Raw genomic sequence first — 20,679 nt, forward strand, 5'->3', positions numbered from 1 at the left:
CAGTAAATACGATTGAATGAATGAATCAATCAATCGTGTTTATTGAGCGCTTACTGTGTGCAGAGCACTGGACTAAGTGCTTGGGAAGTACAAGTTGGCAACATATAGAGACAGCTCACAGTCTAAAAGGGGGAGACAGAGAACAAAACCAAACATACTAACAAAATAAAATAAATAGAATAGATATGTACAAGTGAAATAAATAAATAGAGCAATAAATATGTACAAACATATACATATATACAAGTATATACAGGAATGAATGAATGAATATGCTTGTACATATTTATTACTCTATTTTACTTGTCCATATTTATTCTTTCTATTTTGTTAATATGTTTTGTTTTGTTGCCCGTCTCCCCCTTCTAGACTGTGAGCCCGCTGTTGCGTAGGGACCGTCTCTAGATGTTGCCAACTTGGACTTCCCAAGCACTTAGTACAGTGCTCAATAAGCGTTCAATAAATACAATTGAATGAATGAATGAATGAATATGTTTGTACGTATTTATTACTCTATTTTACTTGTCCATATTTATTCTATTTTGTTAATATGTTTTGTTCTGTTGTCCGTCTCCCCCTTCTTGAGTGTGAGCCCGCTGTTGGGTAGGGACCGTCTCTAGATGTTGCCAACTTGGACTTCCCAAGCGCTTAGTACAGTGCTCAGTAAGCGCTCAATAAATATGATTGAATGAATGAATATGTTTGTACGTTTTTATTACTCTATTTTACTTGTCCATATTTATTCTATTTATTCTATTTTGTTAATATGTTTTGTTCTGTTGTCCGTCTCCCCCTTCTAGACTGTGAGCCCACTGTTGGGTAGGGACCGTCTCTAGATGTTGCCAACTTGGACTTCCCAAGCGCTTAGTACAGTGCTCAGTAAGCACTCAATAAATATGAATGAATGAATGTTTGTACGTATTTATTACTCTATTTTACTTGTCCGTATTTATTCTATTTATTCTATTTTGTTAATATGTTTTGTTTTGTTGTCCATCTCCCCCTTCTAGACTGTGAGCCCGCTGTTGGGTAGGGACTGTCTCTAGATGTTGCCAACTTGGACTTCCCAAGCGCTTAGTACAGTGCTCAATAAGCGCTTAATAAATACGAATGAATGAATGAATGAACCAACAGACGCATTCCCTGCACACAACAAGCGTACAGTCTAGAGGGAGAGATAGACGTTAATATAAATAAATCACACATATGGACAGAATAATAGTAATAATAATGATGGCATTTGTTAAGCGCTTACTATGTGCAAAGCACTGTTCTAAGCGCTGGAAGTGCTTAAGCGCTCAATAAATACGATTGAATGAATGAACCAACAGACGCATTCCCTGCGCACAACAAGCGTACAGTCTAGAGGGAGAGATAGACGTTAATATAAATAAATTACACATACGAACAGAATAATAGTAATAATAATGATGGCATTTGTTAAGTGCTTACTATGTGCAAAGCACTGTTCTAAGCGCTGGAAGCGCTTAAGCGCTCAATAAATACGATTGAATGAATGAATGAATGAACCAACAGACGCATTCCCTGCGCACAACAAGTGTACAGTCTAGAGGGAGAGATAGACGTTAATATAAATAAATTACACATACGGACAGAATAATAATAATAATAATGGCATTTGTTAAGCGCTTACTATGTGCAAAGCACTGTTCTAAGTGCTGGAAGTGCTTAAGCGCTCAATAAATACGACTGAATGAATGAATCAACAGATGCATTCCCTGCGCACAACTAAGCGTACAGTCTAGAGGGAGAGATAGACGTTAATATAAATAAATTACACATACGGACAGAATAATAGTAATAATAATGGCATTTGTTAAGCGCTTACTAGGTGCACAGCACTGTTCTAAGTGCTGGAAGTGCTTAAACGCTCAATAAATACAATTGAATGAATGAACCAAGAGACGCATTCCCTGCGCACAACAAGCGTACAGTCAAGAGGGAGAGGTAGATGTTAATATAAATAAATTACACATGTGGACAGAATAGTAATAATAATGATGGCATTTGTTAAGCGCTTACTATGTGCAAAGCACTGTTCTAAGCGCTGGAAGTGCTTAAGTGCTCAATAAATACGATTAAATGAATGAATGAATAAACAGACACATTCCCTGCGCACAACAAGCGTACAGTCTAGAGGGAGAGATATGCGTTAATATAAATAAATTACACATACGGACAGAATAATAGTAATTATAATGATGGCACTTGTTAAGCGCTTACTATGTGCACAGCACTGTTCTAAGCGCTGGAAATGCTTAAGCGCTCAATAAATACGATTGAATGAATGAATGAATGAACCACCAGACACATTCCCTGCGCACAACTAAGTGTACAGTCTAGAGGGAGAGATAGACGTTAATATAAATAAATTACACATACGGCCAGAATAATAATAATAATGATGGCATTTGTTAAGCGCTTACTATGTGCAAAGCACTGTTTTAAGCGCTGGAAGTGCTTAAGCGCTCAATAAATGCGATTGAATGAATGAATGAACCAACAGACGTATTCCCTGTGCACAATTAAGCATACAGTCTAGAGGGAGAGATAGGCGTTAATATAAATAAATTACACATACGGCCAGAATAATAGTAATAATAATGATGGCATTTGTTAAGCGCTTACTATGTGCACAGCACTGTTCTAAGTGCTGGAAGTGCTTAAGCGCTCAATAAATATGAATGAATGAATGAACCAACAGACGTATTCCCTGCGCACAACTAAGCGTACAGTCTAGAGGGAGAGATAGGCGTTAATATAAATAAATTGCGCATACGGACAGAAGTGCTGGGAGCTAGGAGGGGGATGAATAAAGGGAACAAGTCAGGGCAACGCAGAAGGGAGTGGGAGAAGGGGAAAGGAGGGCTTAGTCAGGGAAGGCCTCTTGGAGGAGAGGTGCCTTCAGTGAGGCTTTGAAGGAGGGGAGAGTCATTGTCAGATATCAATCAATCAATCAATTGTATTTATTGAGCGCTTACTGTGTGCAGAGCACTGTACTAAGCACTTAGATATGAAGAGGGAGCAGGTTGCAGGCCAGAGCCGGGCTGTGGGCGAGAGGTCAGCGGCGAGAAAGAGGAGATTGAGGAACAGGGAGAAGGTTAGCGTTAGGGGAGCAAAGTGCACAGTCAGTGTTCTGTTTTAGATTTTTTTTTATGGTGTTTGGTAAGTGCTTACTATCAGTGCTTGTGCTTGGCACGTAGTACACGTTTAACAAATACCATTATTATTATGTCAAGCACTGTTCTGAGTGGTGGGGTAGATCAATCAATCCTATCCCATCTGGACTACTGCACCATCCTCCTCTCTGATCTCCCATCCTCCCGTCTCTCCCCACTTCAATCCGTACTTCACGCCGCTGCCCGGATTGTCTTTGTCCAGAAACGCTCTGGGCATGTTACTCCCCTCCTCAAAAATCTCCAGTGATTGATTGATTGATCGATCAGTTGTATCTATTGAGCACTTACTGGGTGCACTGTGCCAAGCGCTTGGGAGAGTACAGCATAACAATTAAACAGACACATTCCCTGCCCACGGTGAGTTTACAGCCTAGAGGGGGGAGACAGGCATTAATATTCGTTCATTCATTCAGTTAGTCGTATTTACTGAGCGCTTACTATGTGCAGAGCTCTGTACTAAGCGCTTGGGAAGTACAAGTTGGCAACATAGAGAGACGGTCCCTACCCAGCAGCGGGCTCACAGTCTAGAAGAGGGAGACAGACAACAAAACATATTAACAAAATAAAATAAATAGAATAAATATGTACAAGTAAAATAAATAAATATATAATAATAATAATAATAATGGTATTTGTTAGGTGCTTCCTATGTGCAAAGCACTGTTTTAAGCACTGGGGGATACAAGGTGATCAGGTTGTCCCACATGGGGCTCACAGTCTTCATCCCCATTTTCCAGATGAGGAACTGGGGCCCAGAGAAGTGACGTGACTTGCCCAAAGTCACCCAGCTGGCAAGTGGCGGAAGCCGGGATTTGAACCCACGACCTCTGACTCCAAAGTCCGGGCTCTTTCCGCCGAGCCACGCTGCTTCTCAGTATATCACTCTCAATCGTATTTATTGAGCGCTTACTGTGTGCAGAGCACTGTACTAAGTGCTTGGGAAGTACAAATTGGCAACATAGCCCCTACCCAACAGTGGGCTCACAGTCTAAAAGGGGGAGATAATTAGATAATATATCTAATTATATAGAGTATAAATATGAATAAGTAACAGATACAAGAGCATCAGCTTGGACACAGTCCCTGTCCCACATAGGGCTCACAGTTTGGACGGCGCGGAGGAGGGTTTGCATTTTGCAAATGCATTAATCTGCGTTTTCGTATATGAGGAAAGCCGAGGTGAAGTGACTTAGCCAAGGACACACAGCAGCCTTGCACATAGTAAGCGCTTAATAAATGCCATTAAAAAGAAAAAAAGGGGTGGAGCTGGGGAATCCTGTGATTCCTAGGCCCCTGCTCTGCCGCTCCAGGCGTTAAGCTTCAGGTTCTCCAAGAGACAATGGAAGTTCATCAACTTTTGCCCAGAAATGCAGATGGGCCAAGGGTAAAAGTCATTTCTGCGGACAAGGGAAAATCAAGGGGAGGGAAGGGCTTGGGGTGTCCCCAGGGGCTTGCAGAAATAGAGGGATATAATAATAATAATAATAATGGCATTTATTAAGCGCTCACTATGTGCAAAGCACTGTTCTAAGCGCTGGGATGGTTCCAAGGTGATCAGGTTGTCCCACGGAGGGCTCACGGTCTTCATCCCCATTTTCCAGATGAGGTCACTGAGGCCCAGAGAAGTGACTTCATCATCAATCGTATTTATTGAGCGCTTACTGTGTGCGGAACCCTGTACTAAGCGCTTGGGAAGTACAAGTTGGCAACATATAGAGACAGTCCCTACCCAACAGTGGGCTCACAGTCTAAAAGACTTGCCCAAAGTCCCACAACTGACAAGTGGCGGAGCCGGGATTTGAACCCAGGACCTCCGACTCCAAAGCCCGGGCTCTTTCCGCCGAGCCACGCTGCTTCTCACAGGCCACAGCGGTTTCTGCTGGGTGTAGTGGATAGAGCACGGGCCGGGGAATCAGAAGGTCACGGCTTCTAATCCCCACTCCACCACTTGTCTGCCGTGTGACCTTGGGCCAGTCACTTCACTTCTCTGGGCCTCCGTTCCCTCATCTGGGAAATGGGGATGAAGATTGTGAGCCCCGTGTGGGACAGGGACTGTGTCCAACCCAGTTATCTTGTATCTACCCCAGCACTTGGAACAAGGCCTGGAGCATAGTAAGCCTGTAATAAATACCGTTATTATTATTATTATTATTATTATTATTATTATTATTACGGCCCTGGCGTGAATCAGGAGCGAGGTGGGCCACCAGAGGACAAGCGGCAACTAGGGAGCACAGCGAACCGATTCCCGATCCAAGTGGCAAACAACCTTCGGGCAGTTGGTCCGGCGTGGATTAGGAGCTGTATGATACTATTTTATTTATTTTGTTAATGATGTGCATTTAGCTTTAATTCTATTCGTTCTGACGACTTGACACCTGTCTCCATGTTTTGTTTTGTTGTCTGTCTCCCCTTTCTAATAATAATAATAATGGCATTACTTGTACATATCTATTCTATTTATTTTATTTTGTTCATATGTTTTGTTTTGTTCTCTGTCTCCCCCTGCTAGACTGTGAGCCCACTGTTGGGTAGGGACCGTCTCTGTGTGTTGCCAACTTGTACTTCCCAAGCGCTTAGTACAGGGCTCTGCACACAGTAAGCGCTCAATAAATACGATTGATTGATTGATTGATTGTACTTCCCAAGCGCTTAGTATAGTGCTCTGCACACAGTAAGCGCTCAATAAATACGATTGATTGACTGATTGATCTATTAAGCGCTTTCTAGACTGTGAGCCCGTTGGTGGGTAGGGACCATCTCTAGATGTTGCCGACTTGTAGTTCCCAAGTGCTTAGTACAGTGCTCGGCACACAGTAAGCGCTCAATAAATACGATTGATTGATTAATTGATTCCCTGTCTCCCCCTTTTAGACTGTGAGCCCACTGTTGGGTAGGGACTGTCTCTATGTGTTGCCAACTTGTACTTCCCAAGCGCCTAGTACAGGGCTCTGCACACAGTAAGCGCTCAATAAATACGATTGATTGATTGATATATTAAGTGTTTACTAGACTGTGAGCCCGTTGGTGGGTAGGGACCGTCTCTAGATGTTGCCAACTTGTACTTCCCAAGTGCCTAGTCCGGTGCTCTGCACACAGTAAGCGCTCAATAAATATGATTGATTGATTAAGTGCTTACGAGACTGTGAGCCCGTTGGTGGGTAGGGACCGTCTCTAGATGTTGCCGACTTGTCCTTCCCAAGCGCCTAGTCCAGTGCTCTGCACACACTAAGCGCTCAATAAATACGATTGATTGATTGATATATTAAGCGCTTACTAGACTGTGAGCCCGTTGGTGGGTAGGGACCGTCTCTAGATGTTGCCGACTTGTACTTCCCAAGCGCCTAGTCCAGTGCTCTGCACACAGTAAGTGCTCAATAAATAAGATTGATTGACTGATTGATCGATTAAGCGCTTACTAGACTGTGAGCCCGTTGGTGGGTAGGGACCGTCTCTAGATGTTCCCGACTTGTACTTCCCAAGCGCCTAGTACAGGGCTCTGCACACAGTAAGTGCTCAATAAGTACGATTGAATGAATGAATGGATTGATTGATCGATTGATTGATTGATTGATTGCCTGCAATCAATGTGGGCAGCCGGCGCCCTCTTGTGGCCAGAGCATGTCCCTCTCTTGGCTAGTCTCCCTCTGGCTGCGGTGGCCAGAGGCTTCGGAAGTGCTGCGGGAAGTTGAGCCTGAAATAATAACAATAATAATAATAATAATAGCATGTATTAAGCGCTTACTATGTGCAAAGCACTGGTCTAAGCGCCGGGGACGTACGGATATGGGGATGTAGAAGAGGGTAAGAAGGTCTGTGCCCTTTTCTGGAGATTGGGCTTTTCAATTCCGACTCCAACTTCTCACATTCCTTCAGTCGTATTTATTGAGCGCTTACTGTGTGCAGAGCACTGGGCTAAGCGCTTGGGAAGTACAAGTTGGCAACATCGAGAGACGGTCCCCACCCAACAACGGGCTCACAGTCTAGAAGGGGGACTCAAAAAGACTGAGCCCCTTCCTTCCTCTCCCCCTCATCCCCCTCTCCATCCCCCCCATCTTACCCCCTTCCCCTCCCCACAGCACCTGTATATATGTATATATGTTTGTACATATTTATTACTCCTCTATTTATTTATTTTACTTGTACATATCTATTCTATTTATTTTATTTTGTTAGTATGTTTGGTTTTGTTCTCCGTCTCCCCCTTTTAGACTGTGAGCCCACTGTTGGGTAGGGACCGTCTCTATATGTTGCCAACTTGTACTTCCCAAGCACTTAGTCCAGTGCTCTGCACACAGTAAGCGCTCAATAAATACGATTGATTGATTGATTGACTATCTGTTAAGTGCTCCTATGTGCCAGGCACTGTTCTAAGCACCGGGGTAGATGCACAGTAATTGAGTGGGACACAGTCCCTGTCCCGCGCGGAGCTCACAGTCTTAATCCCCATTTTGCAGATGAGGTAACTGAGGCCCAGGCCCGTGCTCTTTCCATGAGGCCATTCTGCTTCTCCCCAAGCACTTAGTGCCTTGGACACAGTAAGCGCTCAATAAATATGACCGAATAAACTGAATGAATGACGAAAAGCAGAGGTGTCCTGCACTCTCCCTGGGACCTCAGAGGTTTCTACCCACCTTTGAAAAAAACATTAGCAGGTGTTTCTGGTTTCCCTGGGAAAACATTCTTACATTCTTCAGTCGATCAGTTGTACTTATTGAGTGCCGAGCACTGTACTAAGCACTTGGGAGAGTAAAGTATAACCGTGGGCGCATTCCCGGCCCACAGGGAGCTCACAGTCTAGAGAGGGAGACAGACATTAATATAAATAAATACACGACGGATAGGTATGTAAGTACTCAGGGGCTGGGCTGTGAATAAAGAGAGCTTAGTACAGTGCTGTGCACATAGTAAGCGCTCAATAAATACGATTGATGATGATCAGGGCGACGCAGAAGGGAGTGGGAGAAGGAAATGAGGGTTAGTCAGGGAAGGCCTCTTGCAGGAGATGTGTTTTCTGTATAATAATGATGATGGCATTTGTTAAGCGCTTACTATGTGCAAAGCACTGTTCTAAGCGCCAGGGAGGATACAATAATAATAATAATAATAATGGCATTTATTAAGTGCTTACTATGTGCAAAGCCCAGTTCTAAGCGCTGGGGAGGTTACAAGGTGATCAGGTTGTCCCACGGTGGGCTCACAGTTTTAATCCCCATTTGACAGATGAGGTCACTGAGGCACAGAGAAGTGAAGTGACTTGCCCAAAGAGGTGATCAGGCTGTCCTACGTGGGGCTCACGGTCTTAATCCCCATTTTCCAGATGAGGTCACTGAGGCACAGAGAAGTGAAGTGACTTGCCCAAAGAGGTGATCAGGTTGTCCCGCGTGGGGCTCACAGTCTTAATCCCCATTTTCCAGATCATCATCATCATCATCAACCGTATTTATTGAGCGCTTGCTGTGTGCAGAGCACTGTACTAAGTGCTTGGGAAGTACAAGTTGGCAACATATAGAGACGGTCCCTACCCAACAGTGGGCTCACAGTCTAAAAGGGGGAGACAGAGAACAAAGCCAAACATACTAACAAAATAAAATAAATAGAATAGATATGTACAAGTAAAATAAATAAATAGAGTAACACATATGTACAAACATATATACATATATACAGGTGCAGTGGGGAGGTCACTGAGGCACAGAGAAGTGAAGTGACTTGCCCAGAGCCACACAGCTGACATATGTACAAGTAAAATAAATAAATAAATAGAGTAACACATATGTACAAGCATATATACAGGTGCAGTGGGGAGGTCACTGAGGCACAGAGAAGTGAAGTGACTTGCCCAGAGCCACACAGCTGACATATGTACAAGTAAAATAAATAAATAAATAGAGTAACACATATGTACAAACATATATACATATATACAGGTGCAGTGGGGAGGTCACTGAGGCACAGAGAAGCGAAGTGACTTGCCCAGAGCCACACAGCTGACAAGCGGCGGAGCCGGGATTTGAACCCATGACCTCTGAGTCCCAAGCCCGGGCTCTTTCCACTGAGCCACGCTGCTTAAGGCTTCAGAAGGCAGGGAGAGCAAGCAGTTGTCTCGGTTATGAAGAGGGAGGGCGTTCCGGGCCAGAGGCAGACCGAGGGCGAGAGGTCGGCGACAAGATATACGAGATGGCGGTACAGTGAGTAGGTTGGCACCAGATGAGTGGTTTTGTGGATCAATTCATTCATTCAGTCGTATTTACTGAGCGCTTACTGTGTGCAGAGCGCTGGACTAAGCGCTCGGGAAGTCCAAGTTGGCAACATCTAGAGACGGTCCCTGCCCAACAGCGGGCTCACAGTCTAGAAGGGGGAGACAGACAACAAAACGTATTAACGAAATAAAATAAGTAGAATAAATATGTACAAATAAAATAGAGTAATCAATACGTACAAACACATATACATATATACAGGTGCTGTGGGGAGGGGAAGGAGGTATGGTGGGGGGAGAAGGGGGAGAGGAAGGAGAGGGCTCAGTCTGGGAAGGCCTCCTGGAGGAGGTGAGCTCTCAGGAGGGCTTTGAAGGGAGGAAGAGAGCTAGCTTGGCGGACCCTTCCCCATTGAAATATCCAAAGAATCTGCTGATTGAAATTCCCACAGGACTTTCCCCCCTCCCGCCGGCCACGACGGCAGAACCACCATTCAGGTGCCAGAGGGAGGTGGGGACTTACAGCGGTGCCCAGGCCGCGGGCGTGTGCCTGCGTGTTCGTATGTCAACCCGTGCCCGCGTGTTCGTATGTAAACCTGTGCTTTACATACGAACTTTAGACTTTTAGACTGTGAGCCCGCTGTTGGGTAGGGACTGTCTCTATGTGTTGCCAATTTGTACTTCCCAAGCGCTTAGTACAGTGCTCTGCACATAGTAAGCGCTCAATAAATACGATTGATTGATTGATTGATTGCCCGCACGTGCGATGGTTTCCATTCATTCAGTCGTATTTATTGAGCGCCCACTGTGTGCCGAGCACTGGACGAAGCGCTGGATGGCAACGTCGGGAGCCGGTCCCTACCCAACAGCGGGCTCGCGGCCTGGAAGGGGGAGCCAGACAACAAAACGAAACATATTAACCGAATAAAATAAATAGAATGAATGCGTCCAAGTAAAATAAATACATAAATATAATAATAAATACTGTATTTTGGGCAGAGATGCTTGGTGTGGGGTTCCCAGTTGGTGGCACTGTGACCTCAGTTGTGTTTTCTTCCTTCGCAGCCCGGCCCGATTCCAGGGAATGAAAACGTGGTGCCCCGAGAGCCTCTGGTAAGTTTGGGACATTTGGGGTATGATTTCCCTGCCAATAACGCAAATGTTTCAGCAGCCTGTTGTCCAGTTCGTTTGTTGTTTTTTTTTGACGGCGTTTATTAAGCGCTTACTATGTGCAAAGCACTGTTCATAAGCACTGGGGAGGTTACAAGGTGATCAGGTTGTCCCTTTTTTTTTTGATGGCATTTATTAAGCGCTTACTAGGTGCAAAGCACCGTTCTAAGCGCTGGGGAGGTTACAAAGTGATGAGGTTGTCCCTTTTTTTTTTTGATGGCATTTATTAAGCGCTTACTATGTGCAAAGCACCGTTCTAAGCGCTGGGGAGGTTACAAGGTGATCAGGTTGTCCCTTTTATTTTGATGGCATTTATTAAGCGCTTACTATGTGCGAAGCACTGTTCTAAGCGCTGGGGAGGTTACAAGGTGATCAGGTTGTCCCTTTTTTTTGACAGCATTTACTAAGTGCTTACTATGTGCGAAGCACTGTTCTAAGTGCTGGGGAGGTTACAAGGTGATCAGGTTGTCCCTTTTTTTTTTGATGGCATTTATTAAGCGCTTACTATGTGCAAAGCACCGTTCTAAGCGCTCGGGAGGTTACAAGGTGATCAGGTTGTCCCTTTTTTTTGGATGGCATTTATTAAGCGCTTACTATGTGCAAAGCACCGTTCTAAGCGCTGGGGAGGTTACAAGGTGATCAGGTTGTCCCTTTTATTTTTGATGGCATTTATTAAGCACTTACTACGTGCAAAGCGCCGTTCTAAGCGCTGGGGAGGTTACAAGGTGATCAGGTTGTCCCTTTTTTTTGGATGGCATTTATTAAGCGCTTACTATGTGCGAAGCACCGTTCTAAGCGCTGGGGAGGTTACAAGGTGATCAGGTTGTCCCTTTTTTTTGGATGGCATTTATTAAGCGCTTACTATGTGCGAAGCACCGTTCTAAGCGCTGGAGAGGTTACAAGGTGATCATCATCAATTGTATTTATTGAGCGCTTACTGTGTGCAGAGCACTGTACTAAGCGCTTGGGAAGTACAAGTTGGCAACATAGAGAGACAGTCCCTACCCAACAGTGGGCCAGGTTGTCCCTTTTTTTGATGGCATTTATTAAGCGCTTACTATGTGCAAAGCACCGTTCTAAGCGCTGGGGAGGTTACAAGGTGATCAGGTTGTTCCTTTTTTTTTGACGGCATTTATTAAGCACTTACTACGTGCAAAGCACCGTTCTAAGCGCTGGGGAGGTTACAAGGTGATCAGGTTGTCCCTTTTTTTTAGATGGCGTTTATTAAGCGCTTACTATGTGCAAAGCACCGTTCTAAGCGCTGGGGAGGTTACAAGGTGATCAGGTTGTCCCTTTTTTTTGGATGGCATTTATTAAGCGCTTACTATGTGCAAAGCGCCGTTCTAAGCGCTGGGGAGGTTACAAGGTGATCAGGTTGTCCCTTTTTTTGGATGGCATTTATTAAGCGCTTACTATGTGCAAAGCGCCGTTCTAAGCGCTGGGGAGGTTACAAGGTGATCAGGTTGTCCCTTTTTTTTAGATGGCGTTTATTAAGCGCTTACCGTTCTAAGCGCTGGGGAGGTTACAAGGTGATCAGGTTGTCCCTTTTTTTTTGATGGCATTTATTAAGCGCTTACTACATGGAAAGCACCGTTGTAAGCGCTGGGGAGGTTACAAGGTGATCAGGTTGTCCCTTTTATTTTTGATGGCATTTATTAAGCACTTACTACGTGCAAAGCGCCGTTCTAAGCGCTGGGGAGGTTACAAGGTGATCAGGTTGTCCCTTTTTTTTTGATGGCATTTATTAAGCGCTTACTATGTGCAAAGCGCCGTTCTAAGCGCTGGGGAGGTTACAAGGTGATCAGGTTGTCCCTTTTTTTTTGGATGGATTTATTAAGCGCTTACTACGTGCAAAGCACCGTTCTAAGCACTGGGGAGGTTACAAGGTGATCAGGTTGTCCCTTTTTTTTTTTTGATGGCATTTATTAAGCGCTTACTACGTGCGAAGCGCTGTTCTAAGCGCTGGGGAGGTTACAAGGTGATCATCATCAATCGTATTTATTGAGCGCTTACTGTGTGCAGAGCACTGTACTAAGCGCTTGGGAAATACAAGTTGGCAACATATAGAGACAGTCCCTACCCAACAGTGGGCCAGGTTGTCCCTTTTTTTGATGGCATTTATTAAGCGCTTACTAGGTTCAAAGCACCGTTCTAAGCACTGAGGAGGTTACAAGGTGATCAGGTTGTCCCTTTTTTTTTTGATGGCATTTATTAAGCGCTTACTATGTGCAAAGCGCCATTCTAAGCGCTGGGGAGGTTCCAGGGTGATCCGGTTGTCCCCCGGGGGGCTCCAAGTCTTCACCCCCATTTTCCAGATGGGGGAACTGAGGCCCAGAGGGGTGACTTGCCCAAAGTCACACAGCTGACGAATGGTGAAGTTGGGAAATTGTACTTCCCATGCGCTTAGTCCAGTGCTCGGCACACAGTAAGCGCTCAGTCAATACGACTGAATGAATGAATGGTGGAGCCGGGATTTGAACCCGTGACCTCTGACTCCAAAGCCCGGGCTCTTTCCACGGAGCCACGCTGCTTCTAGCAGTCGTGTTATCCCCTAGTTTGGCAGCCATTTGTGTCCTTTCTGAAGCAGAAGTTGAACCGGAAAAGAGAGGGTGTCGTCTGCCCCCTCTGATTTCTAATTTTTTTCTAATCAGAAGTCTGATTTCTGATTTCTAATGACTTCCCTACAGTGGGGATGAGACACCGTTCGGGGTTTAGTCCGGTGCTCTTTACACGGTAAGCGCTCAACGAACACTCTTGACTGCATTAACAGCGCTTAGAACAGTGCTTGGCACATAGTAAGTGCTTAATAAATGCCATTATTATTAAGAAGAGTCCCTCTAGCAGGGAGTGCAGCATGTGATTATCCCACTGCTGATCAATACTTGTTCTTGTACTTGTTCCTGTATATATGTATATATTCAATCAATCAATCAATCGTATTTATTGAGCGCTTACTATGTGCAGAACACTGTACTAAGCGCTTGGGAAGTACAAATTGGCAACACATAGAGACAGTCCCTACCCAACAGTGGGCTCACAGTCTAAAAGGGGGAGACAGAGAACAGAACCAAACATACCAACAAAATAAAATAAACAGGATAGAAATGTACAAGTAAAATAAATAAATAAATAAATAAATAGAGTAATAAATATGTACAACCATATATACATATATACAGGTGCTGTGGGGAAGGGAAGGAGGTAAGATGGGGGGATGGAGAGGGGGATGTATATATGTTTGTACATACTTATTACTCTATTTTACTTGTACATATCTATCCTATTTATTTTATTTTGTTAGTATGTTTGGTTTTGTTCTCTGTCCCCTCCCTTTTAGACTGTGAGCCCACTGTTGGGTAGGGACTGTCTCTATATGTTGCCAATTTGTACTTCCCAAGCGCTTAGTACAGTGCTCTGCACATAGTAAGCGCTCAATAAATACGATTGATTGATTGATTGATTGATTGATTGTACTTCCCAAGTGCTTAGTACAGTGCTCTGCACACAGTAAGCGCTCAATAAATCATCATCATCATCAATCGTATTTATTGAGCGCTTACTGTGTGCAGAGCACTGTACTAAGCGCTTGGGAAGTCCAAGTTAGCAACATCTAGAGACAGTCCCTACCCAACAGCGGGCTCGCAGTCTGGAAGGGGGAGACAGAGAACAAAACCAAACATATTAACAAAATAAAACAAATAGAATAGATATGTACAGGTAAAATAAATAGAGTAATAAATATGTACAAACATATATACATATATACAGGTGCTATGGGGAATAAATACGATTGATTGCTTGATTGATTGATCAGAATTCGATTAGCGAGGAAGCTAAAACTGCTGAAACCAGGATCCTGGGGCTTTCTGGCTAGCAAAGCGGTTACTTGGTGGTTTCGTGCAGCTGCCCGGATTTTCTCCATCAGGCACATCTAAAGGTTGCCAGTGGCAAATTATTCAATATATGAAGCAGCGTGGCTCAGTGGAAAGAGCCCGGGCTTTGGAGTCAGAGGTCATGGGTTCAAATCCCAGCTCCGCCACTTGGCAGCTGGGTGATTTTGGGCAAGTCACTTAATCAATCAATCAATCAATCAGTCATATTTATGGAGCGCTGACTGCGTGCAGAGCACTGGACTAAGCGCTTGGGAAGTCCAAGTTGGCAACATCTAGAGACAGTCCCTACACAACAGTGGGCTCGCAGTCTGGAAGGGGGAGACAGAGAACAGAACCAAACATATTAACAAAATCAAATAAATAGAATAGATATGTACAAGTAAAATAAATACATAAATAGAGTAATAAATACGTACAAACATATATGCAGGTGCTGTGGGGAAGGGAAGGAGGTAAGGCGGGGGAGATGGAGAGGGGGAGGAGGGGGAGAGGAAACTTAACTTCCCTGTGCCTCAGTTACCTCATCTATAAAATGGGGATTAAGACTGTGAACCCGATCACCTTGTAACCTCCCCAGTGCTTAGAATGGTGCTTTGCACATAGTAAGTGCTTAATAAATGCCATCATTATTATTATTATTGATATCTTGGATTTTTTCAAGATATCCAACTTGTACTTCCCAAGCGCCAGCTTGCCAACTTGTACTTCCCAAGCGCTTAGTCCAGTGCCCTGCACACAGTAAGCGCTCAATAAATACGATTGATTGATTGATTGATTGATTGATTTTCCCCCCCAAATGTGGTTTTAAAGACTGATGAGGAAAAGGCCGTAGCGTCTACGGCCTATGATGTCCGTAGGCGGCACTGTCTTCTGATGGTCAATCAATCAGTCAATCAATCAATCGTATTTATTGAGCGCTTACTGTGTGCAGAGCACTGTACTAAGCGCTTGGGAAGGACAAGTTGGCAGCATAGAGAGACAGTCCCTACCCAACAGTGGGCTCACAGTCTAGATGGTCCTGGGGGGGGTCAGCCAGAAGGCAAAAGGGCTCTTTGCTCTCCCAAGGCGCCTTGCTTTAGATCATCGTCATCATCAATCATATTTATTGAGCGCTTACTGTGTGCAGAGCACTGTACTAAGCGCTTGGGAAGTACAAGTTGGCAACATATAGGGACAGTCCCTACCCAGCAGTGGGCTCACAGTCTAAAAGGCGGAGACAGAGAACAAAACCAAACATACTAACAAAATAAAATAAATAGAATAGATAGGTACAAGTAGATATGTTTAGATGGCATTCCAAGTTACCTGTCATACCCAAGGGTAAGTCCCACACCGGCCAGAGAGTCAGCGTGGCTCAGGAAGAGCCTGGGAGACAGAGGATCTGGGTTCCAATCCCCCGTTGCCATTTGCTGCCGGCCTTGGGAAAGCCACTTCATCATCGTCATCATCATCATCAATCGTATTTGATCACTTCATCTCCGGGCCTCGGTTTCCTCATCTGTCAAATGGGGGTTCAATACCTGCTCTTCCTCCTCCTGAGACTGTGAGCCCCACGTGGGGCAGGGATTGATTATTTTGCGTCTCCCTGTGCTTGGAACAGTGCTCGACTCAAATACGGGAACAAAGACCGCGATTATTGCTATTTATTCCGTTGATTTGGTCGGAGAGCTTTGGTTAGCAGCCGTGGATGTAGCCCTTCCTTCAGGGTCCTTCTAGGCGGTGGGTTTTTCCTCGAACCAGAATGGGGATCCAGGCACCCGGCCTAGTGGATAGAGCCCGGGAGTCTATGGGTCCTGGGTTCTAATCCCACCTCCCCCAGTTTTCTGCCGCGTGACCTTGGGCGAATCACTTTTCTGTGCCTCGGTTACCTCCTCTGTAACTAGAGAAGCAGCGTGGCGTCGTGGCTAGAGCACGGGCCTTTGAGTCAGAAGGTCCTGGGTTCTAGCCCCGGCTCTGCCACTTGCCTGCTGGCGACCTTGGGCAGGCCACTTCCCTTCTCTGGGCCTCAGTTCCCTCATCTGTAAAATGGGGATTGAGACTGTGAGCCCCGTGTGGGACAAGGACTGTGTCCAACCTGATTACCCCGTATCTACCCCAGTGCTTAGAACAGTGCCGGGCACATAGTAAGCGCCTAACACATACTATCATTAAGAGCGTGAGCTTTATGTGGGGCAGGGACTGTGTCCAACTGGATTAGCTTCTATCTGCCCCAGTGCTTAGAACAGTGCTGGGCACATAGTAAGCGCCTAACACATACTATCATTAAGAGCGTGAGCTTTATGTGGAACAGGGACTGTGTCCAACTGGATTAGCTTCTATCTACCCCAGTGCTTAGAACAGTGCCTGGCACGTAGTAAGCGCCTAACACATACTATCATTAAGAGCGGGAGCCTTATTTGGGACAGGGACTGTGTCCAACTGGATTGGCTTCTATCGACCCCAGTGCTTAGAACAGGGCCTGGCACATAGTAAGCGCCTAACACATACTATCATTTTTAGACTGTGAGCCCACTGTTGGGTAGGGCCTGTCTCTATATGTTGCCAACTTGTACTTCCCAAGCGCTTAGTACAGTGCTGTGCACACAGTAAGCGCTCATTAAATACGATTGATTGATTGATTAAGAGCGTGAGCCTTATGTGGGACAGGGACTGTGTCCAACTGGATTAGCTTCTATCTACCCCAGTGCTTAGAACAGTGCCTGGCAAATAGTAAGCGCTTAACACATACTATCATTAAGAGCGTGAACTTTATGTGGGACAGGCACTGTGTCCAACTAGATTAGCTTCTATCTACCCCAGTGCTTAGAACAGTGCCGGGCACATAGTAAGCGCCTAATACATACTACCATTAAGAGCATGAGCCTTATGTGGGACAGGGACTGTGTCCAACCTGATTACCTCATATGTACCCCAGTGCTTAGAACAGTGCCTGGCACATAGTAAGCGCCTAATACATACTATCATTAAGAGCATGAGCCTTATGTGGAACAGGGACTGTGTCCAACTGGATTAGCTTCTATCTACCCCAGTGCTTAGAACAGGGCCTGGCACATAGTAAGCACTTAACACATACTTTCATTAAGAGCGTGAGCTTTATGTGGGACAGGGACTGTGTCCAACTGGATTAGCTTCTATCGACCCCAGTGCTTAGAACAGTGCTTGGTATATAGTAAGCGCCTAACACATACTATCATTAAGAGCGGGAGCCTTATGTGGGACAGGGACTGTGTCCAACTGGATTAGCTTCTATCTGCCCCAGTGCTTAGAACAGTGCCTGGCACATAGTAAGCGCCTAACACGTACTATCATTAAGAGCGTGAGCCTTATGTGGGCCAGGGACTGTGTCCAACCTGATTACCTCATATCTACCCCAGTGCTTAGAACAGTGCCGGGCACATAGTAAGCGCTTAACACATACTATCATTAAGAGCGTGAGCTTTATGTGGGACAGGGACTGTGTCCAACTGGATTAGCTTCTATCGACCCCAGTGCTTAGAACAGTGCCTGGCGCATAGTAAGCGCCTAACACATACTATCATTTTTAGACTGTGAGCCCACTGTTGGGTAGGGACTGTCTCTATATGTTGCCAACTTGTACTTCCCAAGCGCTTAGTACAGTGATCTGCACACAGTAAGCTCTCAATAAATGCGATTGATTGATCGATTAAGAGTGTGAGCCTTATGTGGGACAGGGACTGTGTCCAACTGGATTAGCTTCTATCTTCCCCAGTGCTTAGAACAGTGCCTGGCACATAGTAAGCACCTAACACGTACCATCATTAAGAGTGTGAGCCTTATGTGGGACAGGGACTTTGTCCAACTGGATTGGCTTCTATCGACCCCAGTGCTTAGAACAGTGCTGGGCACATAGTAAGCGCCTAATACATACTATCCTTAAGAGCGTGAGCTTTATGTGGGACAGGGACTGTGTCCAACTGGATTAGCTTCTATCGACCCCAGTGCTTAGAACAGGGCCTGGCACATAGTAAATGCCTAACACGTACTATCATTAAGAGCGTGAGCTTTATGTGGGACAGGGACTGTGTCCAACTGGATTAGCTTCTATCGACCCCAGTGCTTAGAACAGGGCCTGGCACATAGTAAGCGCCTAACACGTACTATCATTAAGAGCGGGAGCCTTATGTGGGACAGGGACTGTGTCCAACTGGATTAGCTTCTATCGACCCCAGTGCTTAGCACAGTGCCTGGCACGTAATAAGCACTTAACAAATACCATAAAAAAAAAAAAAGGGTGCACTGGAGCAGGAGGAAGGAACGTGGTCCGTCTCCCAGTTGGCTCTTTTGGCGCTGTCTCCTCCTGATCTGGTGGGGCCGGGGGGGAGCAGCTCGCCTCTCTCGTCGTTCCCGGCGGTATCCCGACTCCGGCTGCGGCCTCACCTTAGCTCTCCGTTGGGAATGGAAGCGCAGATGCCCCAGCTCCAGTCACGCTGGACGGTGAGACCTCCTAGGAGAGCTGAGGCCTATTAGGTCCTCCCCCGTGTCCAATTCTTAGATACACCCTCACGACTTTCCTACCAGCATCCGACTCGAGCCCCATCTCTCGCAGCAGCCCTTTGCAACTCTTAATCTCCACGCCCCGCCTGGGGCCGACCCTGCCCGGCCCCCCCGAGTTATTTTTTCCCGGGTGGAGTTGGCTGGTGGTCCGCGGGGGCTGAGAGCAAGGACAACGACCTTCCTCGGACGGTCTCCGTGCCAGCGCCGTGTCCCGGCGGAGAGCCCCGGGAGGCGGGCGGCCTCCTCGAGCTCCCGCCCGCTCTGCTGCGCTCGCGTTTCGTGGGGCGGCGGTTTTGTCGCCGCGCGCTTCCCCCGTTGGGTGCTTTCCTTTTCCGGGAGGCCCCGGGCAGCCCGCGTACCCAGACGGCCTGCGATCGTCCGGAGTCCAGGCCAACTCCACAATTACTGGATATTTAATTAAGAATCCTTCCCCCCTCTTTACGTACTTGCTGCATAATTGCTCAGAGGAAAGAAAACACACAGCGGCAATTTATATATATATAAAAAAAAAGCAATGATTAAAAAAAAACCTGAAATAAACTCCCATCTCATTGCGGCTGATCCTGTGAGTTGGGTAATTAGGGCTCTATTAAAAGGTGGACCCCTTCTCCTTTCTTTTTTTTTTTTATTGCATTTTTTATATTAAACTCCCACGGTCTCTCAGTCAAGGCCTTATTGCTTTTAGTCGAGCACTCGCGGAAGTCTGATTAAACCAGGCCACCAGCGTTGGTGTCCGGTACCGGGCGAAGCCCGGAGATGCCCGCCTGGGAGGAGCGGAGAGGGGGGCAGGCTGAGAGGGGACGGGGGCTGGGGAAAGTAAGCGCTCAGTAAATACGATCGAATGAATGAAAGCTGCCGTGTTGGGCTGACCGGAGGCAGGGTGCCGTTGAAGAGAACCAGGACCGTTAGAAGAGGGAGCGGAGAGGAGCTGCTGGGTTTGTGGTTGGGTGGGACTCTGTGCCGGGAAGGTTGTTGCAACTCCTTCCCCGGGTACTGCAGCGTTGCCCGTCCATCTCCATTTGTTTTTCTTAAAGTTATTCGTTAAGCGCTTACTCTGTTCCAGGCACTGTGTTAAACGCTGGGGTAGATAGAAGTCAATCGGGTTGGACACAGTCCCTGTCCCACACAGGGCTCACAGGTGTAATCCCCATTTTGCAACTGAGGTAACAGGCTCAGAGCAGTGAAGTGAGTTGCCCAAGGTCACACAGCAGACAAGTGGTGGAGCGGGGATTAGAACCCAGGGCCTGACCCCCAAGCCCGGGCGCTTTCCGTTTAGGCCACGCTGCTTCTCGTCTAACCGAAATGCCGGACAGGTCAGCCTTAAGACACTGGATCAGCTATTTCCCTTGTGTGTATCTACTCATCATCATCAATCGTATTTATTGAGTGCTTACTATGTGCAGAGCACTGTACTAAGCGCTTGGGAAGTACAAATTGGCAACATATAGAGACAGTCCCTACCCAACAGTGGGCTCACAGTCTAAAAGGGGGGGAGTACAGGGCTTGACACATCGTAAGCGCTTAATAAATATCATCATCATCACAGAACCTTGCTGATGTCCTACTACAGCCCAGGCGTCACTTTGCTTCTCGAGCTCCAGGCAACTGGGTCTCAATCTCATCTTTCTTGCCGCCGACCTTCTCTGGCCTGGAATTGTGTCTGCCTAGCTTGTTGTAGTGTAACTCTCCCAAGTGCTTATTA

At 46.1% G+C, this 20,679-nt stretch overlaps 1 protein-coding gene across 1 annotated transcript in view; it reads left to right on the forward strand.

The window, feature by feature from the left end:
• The window catches only part of PEX14 (peroxisomal biogenesis factor 14), a 165,189-nt gene that overhangs the window by 15,095 nt on the left and 129,415 nt on the right, over positions 1-20,679 (forward strand). The window contains exon 2 of the mRNA XM_038746621.1: positions 10,465-10,512. Coding sequence (XP_038602549.1) covers positions 10,465-10,512 — 48 coding nt within the window. The remainder of the gene's footprint in view (positions 1-10,464; positions 10,513-20,679) is intronic.

This window comes from Tachyglossus aculeatus, chromosome 5 (assembly GCF_015852505.1).
Source record: "Tachyglossus aculeatus isolate mTacAcu1 chromosome 5, mTacAcu1.pri, whole genome shotgun sequence".
NCBI classification, from domain to species: Eukaryota; Metazoa; Chordata; class Mammalia; order Monotremata; family Tachyglossidae; genus Tachyglossus; species Tachyglossus aculeatus.